Source organism: Onychostruthus taczanowskii, unplaced genomic scaffold, assembly GCF_017590055.1.
Source record: "Onychostruthus taczanowskii isolate IOZ18803 unplaced genomic scaffold, ASM1759005v1 scaffold25, whole genome shotgun sequence".
In the NCBI taxonomy this organism is placed as follows: Eukaryota; Metazoa; Chordata; class Aves; order Passeriformes; family Passeridae; genus Onychostruthus; species Onychostruthus taczanowskii.
The window spans coordinates 1397826-1415559 of record NW_024499796.1 but is presented as its reverse complement, the minus strand read 5'-3'; the positions used below and the strand labels follow the sequence as shown (position 1 = coordinate 1415559).

Below are 17734 nucleotides of genomic sequence, written 5' to 3'. Positions count from 1 at the left end.
TAAGCCAAGAGAAAAATGAACAAATTAAGACAAAAATAATTCCTTTAAAATTCCAGGCAAAGGAGAAAGCTGAACATTGTGGAACTATGAACACAGAATTTACATTAAAATGGCAAAAAGAACTACATCCTATTTTATTAACAAGTTTTTCTTTCTCATAGAATTCAAAGCAAAAATGAATCAGTAGAAGAAACCTGATGCTTTTCAAACCCTTCTCCAATGTCACTTTTAAATATGGGCCCAGGAGTCAGAAGTGCCATAAAGCCTGGGCTTCAGGACAAATTGTGAAGATGAAATGCTGGAATATCACAGAGCTTGTAAAATGGAGAGAACAGATAATAGACTTTAAAGGAGAAAAAGAAAGATTTGGAAAGGACCCAAAAATAATGATGAGGTGATAGATTGATGGGTCTTGATCCCTGACTGGTAAGGGGTTAATGGAAGCAGAAAGGTAAGCTGGAATTAACAGGAGGTAATTCAGTCCTTGAGAGAGAAGAGAAATCTCAGGAAAATGAGCTTCAGTAAACGAGAGAGAATCCAGCCCTGAGTAGCAAAAAAACAAGGGGGAAAAAAAGGGAAAAAAAGGAGGAATAGGTGGAATCTGCCTGGCTGGCTGAGACAACATAATGAAATTTGAAGCCAGAAACAAGCAGGAAAACAACAGCAGGAAAAGACAGAGAGAAAAAGTGGCTGTTTAGGAGAAATAGCCTGGAACCACATGGAATGGCACAAGTGGGAAGCATCTCTCAGAAATTAGGCCAAAGAATTGACAACCACCTCAGAGCCTGGGAAAAACACAGCTCATAAACAAGCACCTGCTGAGCACAGCAGGTTCAACTCCACAGCCACAGCCTCCTGCCTGGGGTGGGAAAACCAAAATCCCACAATGAGGATTCTGGGGTAGAGCCGGTCAGGAATACAAACAGCTACAATTATTTAGAAAGCAGGAAGTTGTACAGAGATGGACATCACAGTGGCCTACAAAACACAACCACCCTCCAGAAGTCCTCTGTGTAACTCATGACTCATGGCACATTCCAGAAGCTGGAAAAGGAGATTAGGAAAGGAAATTGTGCATTGGACACAAATTATGTGTGTGAACTAATTCTAACTCTAAATTACAAAATTACAGAATAAATCAAGGGTATTAATTATTATTACTGGCAACAAGGCCAACCACAGCCATCATATTGCATTTTTAATGACCTATATTCCCCTTTAAGCATGAAGTCCCAAGTCAGGTGCTACTTCCAAGGTCCAGGAAGGAACCTGTCTTGCACAGGGGAATTACTCTTTAACCTGTTCTATTAGTGAGCATTAAAACCCCACAGTTACACCCACAACAATCACTCATAACACACTCAACTACCTGGCTCTGTCTGGGAACAGAACTGGGGAGGTTTTCCAGCAAAAAGGAATAACTAATCCAAGACAAAGGGCCTGGCAAAGCAGCAATTAACCCACCAAAGTGCAGGATCTGGGCAGACTTTTTTATTTGAATTATGAAGTACATGAAACTTGGGCCATAATTGCCACCCCACTGGGTTAAGTGCTCTATAGGCCTTGAACAAAGATTTTTTTCTAATATTGCCATGTTCCCTGAATTGCTGTGGGCCATAATTGCCACCCCACTGGGTTAAGTGCTCTATAGGCCTTGAACAAAGATTTTTTTCTAAGCCATTTAATATTGCCATGTTCCCTGAATTGCTCCTTCCTGGAGTTAAACCACCTGACAGAGGGACAACAGCTCACCCACACACCTAAACCCACCCCATAAAAACATGGCTTGCTGTGGGATGCACCTCCAGCAGCACAGACATCCAACACTGGGATTTAAAATTATGGCATCATTACAGTTGGAAAAGACCTCCAAGGTCATCAGGTTCAAGTTTTAAACGAATCCTCCAGGCCCACAAAACCATATCACAAATTGCCACATCTTAGGCATTCACACGTTTTCCACAAAACCATATCACAAATTGCCACATCTTAGGCATTCACACGATGTTAGAACACCTCCAGGGATAGTGACTCCACAATGCCAGAGCAGCCTGTTTAGATGTCCAGCCACTCTTCCAGTGAAGAAATTTTCCCAAAAATCCAACCTGAACCTCCCCTCCTCCTGTCCCTGTTCCCTGGGAGCAGAGCCCGACCCTCCGGCTGTCCCCTCCTGTCAGGAGCTGTGCAGAGCCACAGGGTCCCCCCTGAGCCTCCTTTTCTCCAGGCTGAGCCCCTTCCCAGCTCACTCAGCCTCTCCTGGTGCTCCAGCCCCTTCCCTAGACATGCTCCAGTCCCTCAATGTCCTTCTTGCAGTGAGGGGCCCAAAATTAACCCCAGGATTTGATGAGTGTCCCCCCACCAGCACCCAGCACAGGGGGACAGTCACTATCCTGGTCCTTTGTCCAAAATAATCATAAAAAAAATTCTAAAAAAGACTTAAAAACCCCAGATCCATGTATGTTTGAATGGCAGAACTCACTCATAGAAATGGGACTTGGAGATGGAGAGGAAGCTGCAGTCTCTGTTGGCCTTGATGGTGAAGATCAGGGGCTCCCCAGTGAGCACAGCGAGCTGCCCCACGAGCTCCCCAGGGTGGGTGATGAAGAGGCAGGTGTCTTCCTCAGAGTCAATCTTCCTCTGGTACACATGGAGCATCCCCGAGACCACAAAGCAAACATTGACATCCTGGAGCAAATGGGAAGGAAAAACAAAACAAAACACAAAAAGAGCTCAATAAAAATCCCCCCTAAGATTTTAAAAGCAATTATCCCAGTGACAGAGCTATCATGACCAATCTGTTTCCCAGAAAGCTCCCCTAGCTTTTGAACAATTAGGTGGTAAAATAAGACACAATAGTGAATTATTAAAAGCAGGGTATGAATATTTAAAACTAAGCAGGCACAATATTGAAAAATGCATTTCTCTTTGGGTGGTTATGAAAAACGAAGGCTGCATCTTGAGATATCAAGGAATAACAATAGAATTGGGAGAGGAGAAGAAAATGGGGAATCACAGCTGCAGGATGAGGGGCATGGCAGGTCAGCAGAGCAGAACTCAGCAGTGGAACTGGACCTGCCCATCATCTGCTCTGATTAAGCTCCTCTATTTACACAGGATTATTATAAATTGAGCTTGTTATATCCTAAACACACTTTGCTATCAATGAATAATGCTGGATTGGTTTTCTGTGAGGGCTTTACTGCAGTTGAGTGGCATCATAAAAACCCAAAGTGCAGGGTGTGAGAAAAGGCTTCCCAGCCCCACAGCTCCTGAGGAAGGATGAAGGATGACTCCACACCTTCCCACGAGGTCCATCAGAGCTGACAACACCCAGGCACCAGAGTCCCAACCTGGCTGTGGTGCAGCTCCAGTCCTGCAGCAGGAAGGCTGGGGGGGTTCACCTCCAGAAGAGGTGGCTTGGGTGGGGACAGGTGGGAATGTTTTATCTGCCATTAATGTGTATAAACACCTCCTGGAGGGACACAGACTGAGCCAGACTCACCTGATCTCCCTGCCTGGACAGCACAGTGCCAGCAGTGACCTGATGCAGTGTCACTTTGCCGTTCAGCAACGCAGGATTCTGCAGAAGAAAGGGGTGGGAGGTACAATTTACTGCTCTGTGCACAGGTAAGGGTCCCAGAATGTGAGGAATCACCCAAATAAAGTAAGAATAACAGTTAAGACTATGTTACAAGTACCTGAGTCTCTTTAAAATATGGCACCTATTTTTATAATTCTCTACCCACTGAATATTCCTTCCAGAAGAGAAAAAAAGGTATGATCCATTTTAATTCATCACACTTGGATTCTTAAGGATTTTCTATTCATCAATTTTCCCCCCAGACTCTTTAAAGGGTCTTTAATGAAAAGAGATCTGTATCAGCTGGCATGAAAACCATGAAACATCGAGTTACTTTCAAAGGAAGGTGAAACTAGAGGAGACTCTCTACATCATGGAGTAACTGGACAGGATAATCCAACACTGGCTTCGTCCTAGCCCAGCCCTGGGCACACAGCTCAGCTGTGCTGGACCTGCAGAGCACATTTTCATACACACTGTACAACAAAAGCTTCCCCAAGCTCATCATCTCCTGTGCTCAGGCAGACAAAAGTGGGACTTTCACTCCCAACAGAAAAGCACATGGGAGGAAAGCATCTTCCCAAAAGGCACCCTCAGTTTGGACCCCAGTCCCCTGCAATGTCAAGGAGATGAGCTGGCTGAGCCTAAAATTTCCAAACACTGCTTTCACTACCACAACTCTGAGTACATAACAGACACCCAAACAGGAGAGACTTTTCTTTCCATCTCAAAGAACTGCCCACACAATTTGGGGTTCTGTGTGCAGTCAGGATCAAACCCTAATGCTTCAGGCCACTTTGCTTTGGCATAACTTTCACTCAAACCAGCAAATCACACAGTCACAAACTGGTTTGGTTTCAAAAGGTCCTTAAAGCTCATCTAGTCCAGGCAGGGACACCTCCCACTGTCCCAGGCTGCTCCAAGCCCCATCCAGCCTGGCCTGGGACACTGCCAGGGATCCAGGGGAGCCACAGCTGCTCTGGGCACCCTGTGCCAGGGCCTCACCACGCTTCAAATAAAGAATATCTTCCTAATATTTAATGTCAGCCTGCCCTCCTTCAGCTTAAGGCCATTCCTCCTCATCCTGTCACTCCATGGTCACAGTCCCTCTCCAGCCTTCTTATGAATCTTCAGAAACTCAAGATTTTATCACCACCCCTGAATGGGCTGGGGCAGAAAACAAGGCTCAGGTATGAGTGCACAGGTCAGGCTGAAGAGAGGCAGCACACTCCTGGCTCTCACAGCTTCCCTGGGTGTTTGGCTGTGCCCAGGCTCTGCCTCAGAGGCAGAAGCACTAAAAGCTGCACTCACAGAAGAACCAATTGAACATAAGAGCAGAACACAATGTGACCCCAGTCATCAACTCCATTCCAGCAGGAAACCAGCACAGCAGAGATGTAAACACTCCACCAGTGTAACTGTTCTGCCAGGCTAGAATTTTTCTATTTCGGGGTGAAAAGAAATAGTGCAAGTGAAATAACCACAATTACTCTTTACACCTAGTGCTGATAAAAAGAACATATTTTCATCAAAAATAGTTTTATTAAAGCCAATCTGTTTCATGGGAACATATCCAATGCAGAGAACCTGACAAGCACCTGTCAAAATATTTCAGTTCAACTCACTAATTTCTATAATGTTTTTTCTATATTTAGACATTTATGGTTGTATAGTATTATCTATTCTTAAAGCCAAAGTTGTAACTCTGAAAGTACCTCCCAGCAGGGGAATTCAGGCTCCCCCATGAGCTCTACTTATCAAGAGCATTTTTAGGCTGCATCAGCTCAAAAAAAAAAAAAAATTGCTGCCGAGATTTTCTTCATGTCTAAGACTACTTAAGTACTGGGATAGATTGTACTCAGAGCTGTGAAAGCCCCAGCATTGGAGATCTTTAAGAACAGTTCAGCCAAAAACCTGCCAGAAATGACTTAGCAGTATCTGATTGTGCCTCAGGCATGGCAGGGACTGAGTGACCTCCAGGCAGACTTTGGAATCCTCCTTTGCTGGGCTGTCACTGCCCCATGAAGCAATAAAAAAGCTGACAAAGGAAATCCATCCTGTCCCTCTCCAATGGGTGACACCAGCAACCCCAAATTCAGCACTGCACAGCTACAGGGTTTAGCTAAAAACCTGCACTGAGCTTCCCAGCCAGGAGCTTTCAGGGAAAATAAGGGAAATAATCACCCCAAAAAGCTCCATTTCCCAGCAGGTTTCTTTCTTTGCAGGACTGTAATAAATGATTGCAGCAGGAAACTCAACAAAGTTGGTTACAATAGCAAATTTAAGAAGCAACAGAGGCTATTTCGGGGTAACAAATTAGCAGGGGTTTGTGGTATGAAGTGAAAACACAAACCAGTTATAAACTATTTAAATAAAGCAATAATTATCTGGGACAAATAATATTTTTGTCAAAGCAAATTCCCTTGTAACACACAAAGAAGAGATAACACTGCTTAACCCTCCCCATCACAGATAAAGATAAAGCTGAAAACGCACAAAAACTGTAGGAGATTGAAAACCATTCATGACAGAGATCTAAGGAATTCAAGTTACTTAAAACAAAAGAAAAAAAAGAAAATTTTAATTCTGAAGTCAGACACCTAAAGGTTATTTGAAATAATGCCTCTCTTTCTAGAGACATTTACTCCTCTCTGCCACATGAAAAAAAAAAATAACCAAAAAACCCCAAAGCTACCATCTCTCATCAAAACATCTCAATTTTATTCACTCTGGCTGCTCTGAAAAATAACAATTTAAAATGCATATATCCAGCTCAGAAAGATCTAATTTTTTTTAAGAGAAGACCTTACAAGAATTCATTTTCGTTCATGTAAGCAGCATTGAACACAAATATTTTGTACACATTCTCCTTGCATTGCCTGTAGAAGAATCAACTTTTGTATTATTACATGGAAAAAAAAAATTGAGCTTTCAATGACATTTCTGGCATTTGGCCACATCTCACCAGATTCCAATTTGCTTGTGAAAAACTAAGATGCTTGAAAATCCTACCTTATTTCACCAGTATTTAGATCTTCATGTTACAAACTCTGCCTATTAGGTGCTGCATTTTAAGGACACTGTTGAAATCAACTGTATCTCTAAACTGCTACTTGGTAATTACTGAGAAATTTATTCTAGACTAAAAGCAAAGTGCTGTATTCAGGAGCTTCAGTAATCTTGGCATTTTTGCTTATGATCTGATAGTTGGATCAAGAACAGAATAGATGAAGTCATACTTTACTCCTTCTGCAATAAGAATTTATTCCAAAATAGTCTGTAGCCTTTCATGAGGATATAAATGCCTGGAAAAAAAACCCTGAAAATTAACATAATGAGACAGGTAAGGCTCCTGCAGCCTGAGAGACCTCAGATCAGAGATGATGTGGAACAGACACTCGAGCCTCACAAGTGGGAGCTGAAAGACCCCAACAGGGATTTTGAAGCTGCAAGGGGAATAATTTTGCAAGTCAGGAGGGAATGCTAAAATCTAGAAGTAAAGTCTTTTAAATTCTAGCAAGTGTTGTTTGGTGACAACTCTGAAGGCAGGGAGGAGATGCAGCAGCTGTGCCCAGCCTCTGGCAGCAGCAACAGACTGGAATTATTGCAGAACAGGCTGGAACAAACCAGGGATGTCTATGGCTGACTCAGACAGATGCTGAGCTTTCCCAAACTGTCTGATTATCCACTTGAACAGACACACCTCTGCAATGAAATGCAGCTGGAATGATGAAAACAATTTTCAATCCTCCTTACAACACCAAGGGGCTCAGCAGAGATCAGGCACAGCCCCTGCCATGGGCACAGGACCCAGCTGGGAGATGCTGCCAGTGCCCCTGGGAAAGTACAGGGACAATTCCAAACCCAAACAACTCCCTGGGATGCAGTGCCACCAGGATTCATGGGTTCAGCAACCACCTGGACCTTTAGACAACTTCCCACACTCAGTGGCAGCACAGGGTGAGGTGGCAGGAACTGCTCATGTGCTGCCTGCAGGGCCAACTGCACAGAGAGGGGAGATTCATGCACTGCTTCCAGCCTGGTCTGTTGAAATGGCAGAATAATTCAAATTTATTTCAACCCTTCTAATGACTTCAACAGGCTGTTGAAAAAAATATCCAGCCCATCTCCAGCACACTGAGGAGACAAATCCACATTTCAGTTCCTGGCAGAATGAAATGAAAAGCAGAAGCAAAGTCAGTTCCCTTTGCAATAACTCACATCAAGTTTCATCAGGGCTGAGAGGTCTTTCTTTGCTGCTTCCATGATGGCATCAATGTGCTTGCTGTTACAGGAGTCCTGCACAGCACTGTAATGGAAAACTGCTGAGGGAGTTTCTGTCACTGTCACTGTCTTCTTCAATATCGACTGCAAAGAGAAGAAACACATCAAGGATCAGGTTAAACATCAAAATTGGCACCTACCAAAACTGGCCTTTATCGTCTGCATTCTCTACCCACCACAACTGGTGGTCTGAAAAAAAAAAGAAATCTAGGTTTCCAAAAAAGAAAAGCTTCCTAACTTCATTATCCCTGTATTTTTCTGCACAGCCTGACACTCGAATCAAACAAAGTTACTCATCACAGCTTGTGAAAGAGAAGAAATGAGAGACTTGACAAACTGGGCTGCTGCCAGCTTGATGGAACTCAAACTTTATCAACACTGTGCACAAAAAGATGGAGGAAAAGATAAAATGTCTGTGAGCAACACTTTCATTCCAGATTTTAGGGTGCAGGTTTATCATTCAAGAGGGTTTTTGTGCTCTTAGACTTCCAGGTCAGTATTTGTAAAAAGCAGACCTCAAAAATAAAAACAGATTTATAAATAATGACTGGAAACCTACAGCTGATACAAGTTTTTAACTCCTTCCTGGAAAGGATCTCTCACAAATAAAGCATGATGGTCTGACAAATCCAAATATTCCATTTCATGAGGCAGGGGAAGAAAATACATAAAAAGTTGCAGCAGTTGTTTCCCATTGCTCACCAAGGGAATCTCCACAGAATTTCAAGGTGTGCAATCAAATTACTTGACAGCCACTAACATCTACTGAAACAGCTGTAAGTTAAAAAACAGAAACACAAAAACATTCAAGGCCAGGTTGGGTGGTGTAGAGAAGGTGTCTCAGGCCATGCAGGGGGATTGGACCAGCTGGGCTTCAGAGGTCCCTTCCAACCCACACCATTTGGGGATTCTGTAAATCCAAATATCCCAACTCACAGAGAGCCACAAGGGCAGCGTTTTGCAGGCAGGAAGCAAACCTTTACATGAGTACAGCCGAAGGAGGTGAGGAAGGGCAGGAAGCAGGCTGGCTCCGGGGGGAGCAGACCCACCTTGGCCACGGCGGGGCTGCCGGCGGCGTCCTCGGGGGCCAGCTGCACCCTGGCCCTCTCGTAGGCCATGTCCATGTCGGACTTGGCACCGCTGGAATTGTCTGCAAGCAACAAAAACCCTGCTGTGAGCACCTCCTGCACTGCAGCTTCCCAGAAACAGCAGGTAACACACCCAGGGGAGCAACTCTGCACCTTCACGTTCCTGTTATTTCCCAGCTCCTTCTGACCTGGAACTTGAAACCCTCCCAGGTGAGCTCGGGTGTACAACACACCCCAGAATTCCCACACCCACTCTGTACAGGGTACAGTCATTATTTGGAGATTTGGTGTGGGGCTTTTTGTCCCCTGAGAATTGGCAGAGCACTGGAGAGAGGGAACTCCTGATAACTTAAAACTTTGAGGTGGTTTTTATGGCTTTCTGCAAAACTGCCTGAGCTGTTGCTGCTGATGGTTCATTTCAGCTGCAGCATCTGATTTTCAATACACTACAAGTCCTTGAAATCCCTCACAGGGTTTACATTAAGTTTCAGGGACCAATTTCCTCATTTGTGAGAGCAGCTCATCGTCTGAGCTAACCTGTTGCTCCTTTGAGATGTTGGTGGGTTTGTACAAAAGGTGGGATCAGCTGAAGAAATCTTATTTATTTTAAAAGCCTTTTTGGAAAAATTAAGCATATTTTCTATTCAGTTCCACATCCTTGGAAGTCACAGTGCCCAGGATGTAGCTGTCCTTTCTTTATCAATCCAGGTTGTAATAATCCTTTTATCCCCTAGAACCAGGCTCTACTCAAGGGGAGGGACACAGGAAGAATATCAAACAGTTATTACAATACTACTACTACTACTATTATTATTATAATTACTATTATTATTATTATAGTAGCAGAAGCCAGGAAAAGGAAAATCCACCAAATTTTCCTCACTGTTTTCAGGAAATTATTCTTAGTAATATTTTTTTCACCAAACTAAAGAAATTTTTTGCACCCAATAAACTGCAATTTCATAGGGAGAAAATTATGATCAGCAACTTCTAAAAGTCTCTCCACACAAAGCATTTTGCCCCCAATAATATAAAATCTTTTCTATAACTTGTCCAAATTGTGGTGCTGAAAGTTACATAAGAAATTCCCTTACAGTTCTCACTTAATTAATGAATTTGAAGTCAATACAACCATTCCTTACTTGCCAATTTTAATACATCTTAATTACATTGGGTCCTTGGCTGTCCCATCCACCTTCCAGGAACTTCTCTGAGCTAATCAATAATGAAAACATAACTGGGAAACTCCTCCTACTTGAAAACCTTGAACAGGATTCCCACAGCCTGAAGATTTACAGATGAGTTTAAGAATCATGCAGAAATTGCAGTTTCCTTTAACAAATAAAATTATAATAATTTCAACCTTATTTCTATGCCTAATAGATCTCCAAAGTAGACTATTCAGAAAAGTTTACATTTTCTTCCTTAGACCTTTTACTTTCAGTCACTACATTATTCTTACACTTTTGCTTTTATAAATACAAATTGCTGCTCAGGAATAAGCTGGGCCCTTTGGAACAGCAATTGTCTCTCCTGAGTGGTAAATTCTATCACCTTACAAATTCAAAATTTTAATTCTGAATTCTTTCCCCCACCTGTCCCTCCCAAGAGACACACACTTGAATTTGCCCAGGATTGCCCCAAGCTTTGGGAATTTGGCTTTTGGAACCAGAATTTACACCACTGTGGTCTGTGACCACATAACAATACCACCCTGCTATGAAGGGCTGAATCCCATGAACTGAATTTCAAAAACACAGCTTTTATTTCTGAAGGGGCTTGACCCCTATCTCCCACCCCAGCCAGGCCAAGGGAAGAATCCCAATGCCATGAATATTCAGATCTACCTCAGAGTACTCTTCCCATGTCATCTTGAGGAAATGGCCTTGAGTTCTGCCAGGGGAGGTTTAGATTAGATATTAGGAAAAGTATTTTCATGGAAAGGGTTGTAATATACTGGCACAGGCTGCCCAGGGCAGGGGTGGAGTCACCTGGAAGCATTCAAAGGACATGTGGGTGTGACACTTGGGGACACGGTTTAGTGGTGCTGGCCTGGCAGCTGGACTTGAAGATCTTAAAGGTCTTTTCCAACCTTAACCATAATTCTGTGATCTACAAATACAAACAATCAAACCTGCCATTGTGATCATAATGAAGTCATTTAATGATCAGCCTCCAAATAAGAAACCCAACAAGCTGACCCAAAGTTGATTTTCATCAGCACTTACAAGACATAAGATAAAAAATAAAAATAAATAGCCATGCAGTTGATGCTATTAAGTGCCTTCCCTGCCATGTTCTGCCAGTGCCACACTTCAGGGCTCTGGGAGAAAGCTCCAACTCTTCAGGGAAAAAACCCCACCAAAACAATGAAAGACAACTGCTGTTTAACCTTAAAAATAGAGTTAGGAAAACTTATTTCCAGGGACAATGAAGGGGTGAAGTTGTTACATCCAAAAGGCCCTGCTGTTTTATTTCTGCTTCCTAATTCCCCTGTACCCCAGCCCAGATGCTTCCATGAATTAATTCTATCTTTCTCCACACAAAGTTAGTATACTTATAAAGCAGAGTAGCCTGAGCTGGCAGAATCCCATTCCCTCATCTGCTATGCTTCAAGTTAGATAACCACACAAAAAACCAGAACAGATTACAGCCAGCCTCAGGAGCAACTGAGGCAGAAGTGCTTTCTCCCAAAGCAATTTTTAGCAGTGTTTATTAATTCTAACAACAAGCAAATCAAGGAGATGTTGAGATAACAGCACTTGTATGACTCTAACAGTTTTCTCCTCTCTGAATTAATAATAAACATGATCAATATTCTATGGAGTCTGAACACACAGTAAGAAGTGGAACAGATTCTGAAGCAATATCTTGATCTTTTCATTACAGACATCAAGACACTTTCTGTGCAAGCTAAACAGTGAGAAGAAATCAGCTCTGTTAAGTGAGGCAAATCATAATTACCCAATTAGATATGCTCCTTCTGTCAGTAAAAATTAGTTCTCTCTATCTGCTAAGCTCTGTGTACCTTGGCATAACTTTTATGACACATGAAAGGAGAAAGGAAGGACAAATGGACATACCCACTGAGAGTTTTGCAGGGATCCTTCCACATTAAAGCTCCTAAGAACACACAAGGACTGTCCCTGAAATGTCACAGGGCTGCACAGGCAGAGCTCACTGAACTGCCTCATTTACCTGGGGAAGGGGCTGTGTTCAGGGCAAGGATTAATTCATTTACCACTGGTGCGTTTTATAATTCTTAGTGTAAAACAACCTCACACATGTGAAGATTAAGCCAAGTCTTGCGTGAGTCAGTCAGTATTTTCTCTTAATTTGTCTCCCTGACAAACTTACCCCAAACAAAACCCTATTTCTGCATCACTTCCACCCCTCTGGACAGTAACATGGAAACCATGAAGAATCTAGAGTGGGACCCTTCACACTTGCCCAGAGGAACTGAAGAGGAAATAAATGAGCCCTCCAGTGTTAAAACTGAAGGAACTCCCCATTGCTCTCCTCTCCACACCAGCAGCTTTGTATGGCAGCAACAAGTGACACAACCCTTACCCTGGGGAAAGCTCTCTGTGCTCAGGGCTCCCTCAGCCTGGCTCCCTCCTTCTTCCCTGTCTCCAAGCCCTTTAACCCCTCATAGTATGCTCCTTCCTCTTAAGTCACTTAATAGCAAGGTGAGCAATAAAAGTATCTTCTAAAGTACCTAGGGCACCTTTATTCCACTGATTAAACATTTCTCTATTAACAGTACCTGAGCAGGAGCTTGGAATTCCCTGACAGTGGTTAATTTATTACTCATCTAACAGAGACAGATGCCTGCGCTTTGTGATTCCCACAAGAACTCCAGTTTTTCCACCTTGAAGCACAAAGCTGCCCTAAACACAAGACCCAGAGGAAAATGTCTACCGTGGAGTAACTGAAGTTTCCCAAAATGATACTGCAGCATCAAAGCAGCTCAGCCTCATAAATGTCTCCTCAGAGCATCCCATGATCCATCACCTTTATTATCCACTCTAAAGAACATTCCTCTAAAAGCAGCAAAGCAATGTAATGTGCTTTTTGGGACAATCAGCCAAGCAAGAAACGTGTGTCATCTTTTATGTGAAAGATGATGGCCTATCATCATAATTCAGTTTTTTTCAGTAATATCAATTAATAAAGCTCTTCATTTGCAGGTCTTGGTAGCCAAATGATGTTCCTCATTGCTGATAATGACAGCAAGGGAATGCTCTCTGGGATAATAGTCCATTTGTTACTAAATTTTTTGACCAATGAGTTAGGAAGCAGCACCACTGCAAGATGATTATCTACCATGAACAGGACTGCAAGATGATTATCCACCATAAACAGGAAAATTATCTAACCCAGCACTCCAGATATCATCTGGTTTCCCCCATGATTAGATAAATTACATACTCCCCACAATTTTGCCAAGCACTACTTACTAGAAGCCTCTGTAGAGCCTGCATAGGGAGGTGATGAAAGGCTTCTTCTGAAAACATGCTCAGAGTTTTCTGTACCAGAAATCCGCAACATTTCTGAAATTTAAAAACAAATGATGTAAACACAAGGTATCCCCTAATAAAGCAAGTTTCTCTAACAACAAGAACCTTTAACTACCTACTGTTAAAGGTTGATTTAAGATTCTGAAACGTGGACATTAAATATTAAATTTATTATTAAATTAAACCTTTTTCCTGGTTTTGAATTAACGAATTTTTTCCATCTGCAGAGGCAAAATTCAACTCCATTTATTTTCCTGGCTTCACCTTCAGTACTGAGTATTTAGCCTGAAAAGACACATATCCAGCAATTCTACTGCTAGTGTCTACAGTGCTGAATTTTCCCAACTCCCTCTCTGCATTCAAAATGAGGAGTCACTTATTTTTCCCTTTTCCTTCATCCCTCAATATCATTAACAACACAGTAATATTTCCCCATTGAAGCTAAGAACTATTCAAAGGCTTCAAACCTGAAATGAATCTAAGACAATCCTTAACTACTTTGATAAAATAAAAATCCTCTGATCAATAGCAGTGATATCAACAGTGGACCAAAGGCAGTGAAAGGACACAGGGGAATGGCCTCAAGCTGAAGGAGGACAGGGTTAGACTGGATTTGGGGAGGAAATTATTTACTGTTAAGGGCAGTGAGGCCCTGGCACAGGGTGCCCAGAGCAGCTGTGGTTGCCCCTGGATCCCTGGCAGTGCCCAAGGCCAGGCTGGACATTGGGGCTTGGAGCAGCCTGGGACAGTGGAAGATGTCCCTGCCATGGTGGCAGGTGGTGGCACTGGATGAGCTTTAAGGTCCTTTCCAACCCAGGCCAGTGTGGGTTCCACACTGGGGATGACCAGGGTGTCAGCAGGCCCCAGGGGACACCACAGGCTGGGATTCTGCGAGTAGTACAAAAATTAAAGAAGATCCCAGAGGACAGCTCCTCCATGTTTCCAGAAGCATTACCCATTTCCAGGGCTTCCCCAGACTTTTCAAACTTCTCTCCACGTTCCTCCTCCAAGGCACTGGGTGTTTGTCTCTTCCCCGCCTTGCCGGCGCTGCCTCCAGCGGTGACGCTGCTCACGGAGATCAGAGGGGTGCCCTGATTCTGCTGGGAGCAGAGGGGACAGGCAAACATCAACCACCCCCTGACACGTGTCCCACACCCTGGAGCCTGCACAGACCCCCAACAACCACTCAGCTTGTGCTCATCAGCCCCAGATCCCCAAGGGCGGCTTGCCCTGGGATCTGCAGCTCCCTCAGTGCATCCCAGCAGGGCCTGGGGACTCCCAGCTCGACACTGAACATTCCCTGTCCCTGTGCCACCACCACGGGTGCAGCGTTTTCCCCACTGCCCCAGGCAGAGGTGACATCATCAGCAAACATCAGAAGTGCTGGAGCACACCCAGCAGAGCACACTCATCAGCCACGGAATGATGCACTTGGGAAGTTTAGGCCTCCCCACCAATTCCCCAGGCATGAGTGTAGGCTGGGTTTTATGGGCTGGTTATACAAGTGCCTCAGTCCTCAAGCACTGTCATTATGAAATTAATATGCAGCATTTGCTTTATGACCTTCTGGAAGAAGGAAAACCTCTCTGTGCCCTGCCAGGAGAGCAGAGGGCCTGCCTCCCAAACTTACACAGCTGAAGAGCTCCGTGGTCAGCCCCAGGTAGTTGTGCAAGGCCAGGAATGTCACCCTCTGCAGCCTCACCATGATGATCTGCAGGCAGGGAACAAAGAAGCAACAGCAATGGATTTAGCATTCTCCCACACGCATTCTGGCATTTAGACACAATCATGCACCAGGGTACCTGAAAGCATTCTATAAAATACAGACTGTACACTAAGCTGAAATTGCTTTTTAGCAGCTGATAAATTGAGACAGATTCAAATGATTTACCAAAGACTTCACAATCATCTGATGGCACAAGAATCAAAAGTCTTACTCCCAAACACCAAATGCCTTTTGTTTCCTATAAACATCAATAGTAAAAGTGCTTTGAAACAGAAAATTTGTGTCCAATTTTCCTCTTCATTAAAAAAATTATTCCAGCTCTCCCCATAGAGAAGCTGTTCCACTGCCCCACAAGCACTCAAAGCTAACACTGGGATCAGTGGCACCTTCCTCTGCCCTGCCAGCTAATTCCCACTCCTGAGCCACCCTCTCTTCTTTATTAGCTCTCACAGAGGAAATTAATTTGGTGTTAATGATCTGTTCTCCTTCAACCAGCAGTATGAAGAGGTTCATGTGTTGCTCATAAATCACCCAGAGACCAGAACAGTTTGCAAGGACAAACAGATTCAGAAGTGATGGCAAAGCAAAAGGACAGCCCAGAGTGACTCGTGGAGTCACCTTGTGGCTGCTACACCTGTGGGACAAGGCACCACCCCTGGAAATCCTTAACCTGATCCCTGCACCACCTCCCACCTGCAGGAGATGCTCCCTGGAGAGCTGTCTGAGCCCCTGCAAAGAAGCAGAAGGGCAACACAACTGACACAAAGCACAGCTCTTCCCTCAGGTGCTGACAGAGGCTTTGAAAGTGAAAATTCACATGTCAGTCTGAATTTTGTGACTCTTCCAAAGCATCAGCCCTCACCAAACAGCTCCTGAGGGTCCAGCAGTCCTGTTTCAGGACATGTGACAGTCTGTTCATGACTCTCAGCCATCCTGGAGCCCTCCTGGTCCCCCCCAAGCTGCAGAGCCCACACCAGCACCTTTCTACTCCCCAAGGACCAAGAGACTCACACTGCAGGTCTGGCTGATTGATGAGGGTACCACAGGCAGAAATCCAATTAATGGAGATTCACAGATACATAAATTATGTTTTCCTGTTTGGGATAATGCTGGATTATTAAGTCTAGGGCTCAACAGCCAGGAGAACAGCAGAACAAGCCCAAATCTTGGTAAGATGTGCTGAGCAGTTCTGTACCTACCAAAGGACGGATGATGAGCTTGCTGAGCCTCTAAATATCCTCCTGTAACTGAGAAATGAGAGTGGTTCCCCTTCCCCCTCAGCTCTACCTACCTGCACCACTCTCACAAGGGTTTCAGGGTATTTCTGGAACACATCCTGGAAGGCACTGGCTGGAAGCCTCAGTATTGTGGACGGAGAGGCTGCTCGGGCCGAGACGGTTTTATAGGGAGCAGGGTGACCCTAAGAGAAAGTTCCAGAGACAGGGGGTTAATCCACCCATGATCCAATCCAATTCCTCCCAAAGTCCTGCTTTGCTGCTGTCTGTGTCTGACAGACACCTCTGACCACAAGGAGCCTTGAGCTGGTGCTCCAGGACCACGGGGGTGTACTGAGGGTGAATTCACACCTGCACCAGAGACAGGGCAGGGAAATGAGAGATCCAGGGAGCTGGATCAGGTGAGGGAAGTGCCAGGCTCTCAGCTCTGACACAGCTGTATGACACAGCCAGCCTCTGAAACCCCAGCTAGTCAAGGCTGCAGAGAAAAGAGGGTTTGTAGATTTTATTATCTGTGCTGACAACCAAGTTATTTGCTGCATAAACAACCCCAGACTCACACAACCAGTGAAAAACACAACAAAATTGTACAGCAATTACAGACATAATGGAGGAAGACAAAAGACAGGCAGATTTCTTGTGTTTCAAGATATACACACTTTTTTTTCATATATATATATACACTTCAAATATTCCATGTGACAAATCCAAACAGCTTCACTTTACTGGAGACAAAGTGGGTCTAGACCATCCTGCTCAAAGAACAGATGGAGAACTAACAAACAAATGAAAAGTGGGTAGAATACAGAGATTTTTTTCACACTGGAAAGCAAGTCTCTGGGTTTGGATTTTCCCCCTCAAACTAGAACAGATTTTAACAAACATCTACTGCCAAACACTTGGCTAAAAAGACAGACAATACCCCTTTCACCCACTTAATAAATGCTGGAAACAAGATCTCTAACTCATAAATTAATTTACTAATCCATCAAATATTGATTTACACAGTATTGATAAGATAAAAAGAGCCTTTTTGCAGCACAGAGCAGGAGAAGAAATGGAGTTTCTATTTTAACAGCATCTCACAGCTCCAGCAGCTTTTTCCCCTCCACAGCAACACAAGGCACCTTTTTTCCAACACTGACACACAGATGTTAAATGCTGATTACAAACCAAACTGCCTGCAAGACTTGCAGAGCATCACACAACTCAGCACAAGCATTCTGAAGGAATTCCTGCCTAAAGAGCCCAGCAAAACCAAACCAGAGACTTTCTCTAATGACTCTGGAAAATAAAGCTGC

The 17734-nt window shown here is 43.9% G+C and overlaps 1 protein-coding gene across 2 annotated transcripts in view; it reads right to left on the bottom strand.

Moving 5' to 3' along the window:
* The window catches only part of PNPLA7 (patatin like phospholipase domain containing 7), a 124289-nt gene that overhangs the window by 92457 nt on the left and 14098 nt on the right, over positions 1-17734 (bottom strand). The window contains exons 10-17 of one of the 2 annotated variants that reach the window (XM_041406452.1): positions 16490-16618; positions 15103-15183; positions 14428-14572; positions 13413-13505; positions 8914-9014; positions 7802-7948; positions 3503-3580; positions 2480-2685 (exon numbers count right to left, since the gene is read on the bottom strand). In XM_041406452.1, coding sequence (XP_041262386.1) covers positions 2480-2685; positions 3503-3580; positions 7802-7948; positions 8914-9014; positions 13413-13505; positions 14428-14572; positions 15103-15183; positions 16490-16618 — 980 coding nt within the window. The remainder of the gene's footprint in view (positions 1-2479; positions 2686-3502; positions 3581-7801; positions 7949-8913; positions 9015-13412; positions 13506-14427; positions 14573-15102; positions 15184-16489; positions 16619-17734) is intronic. The other variant, XM_041406453.1, reaches the window with a different exon arrangement.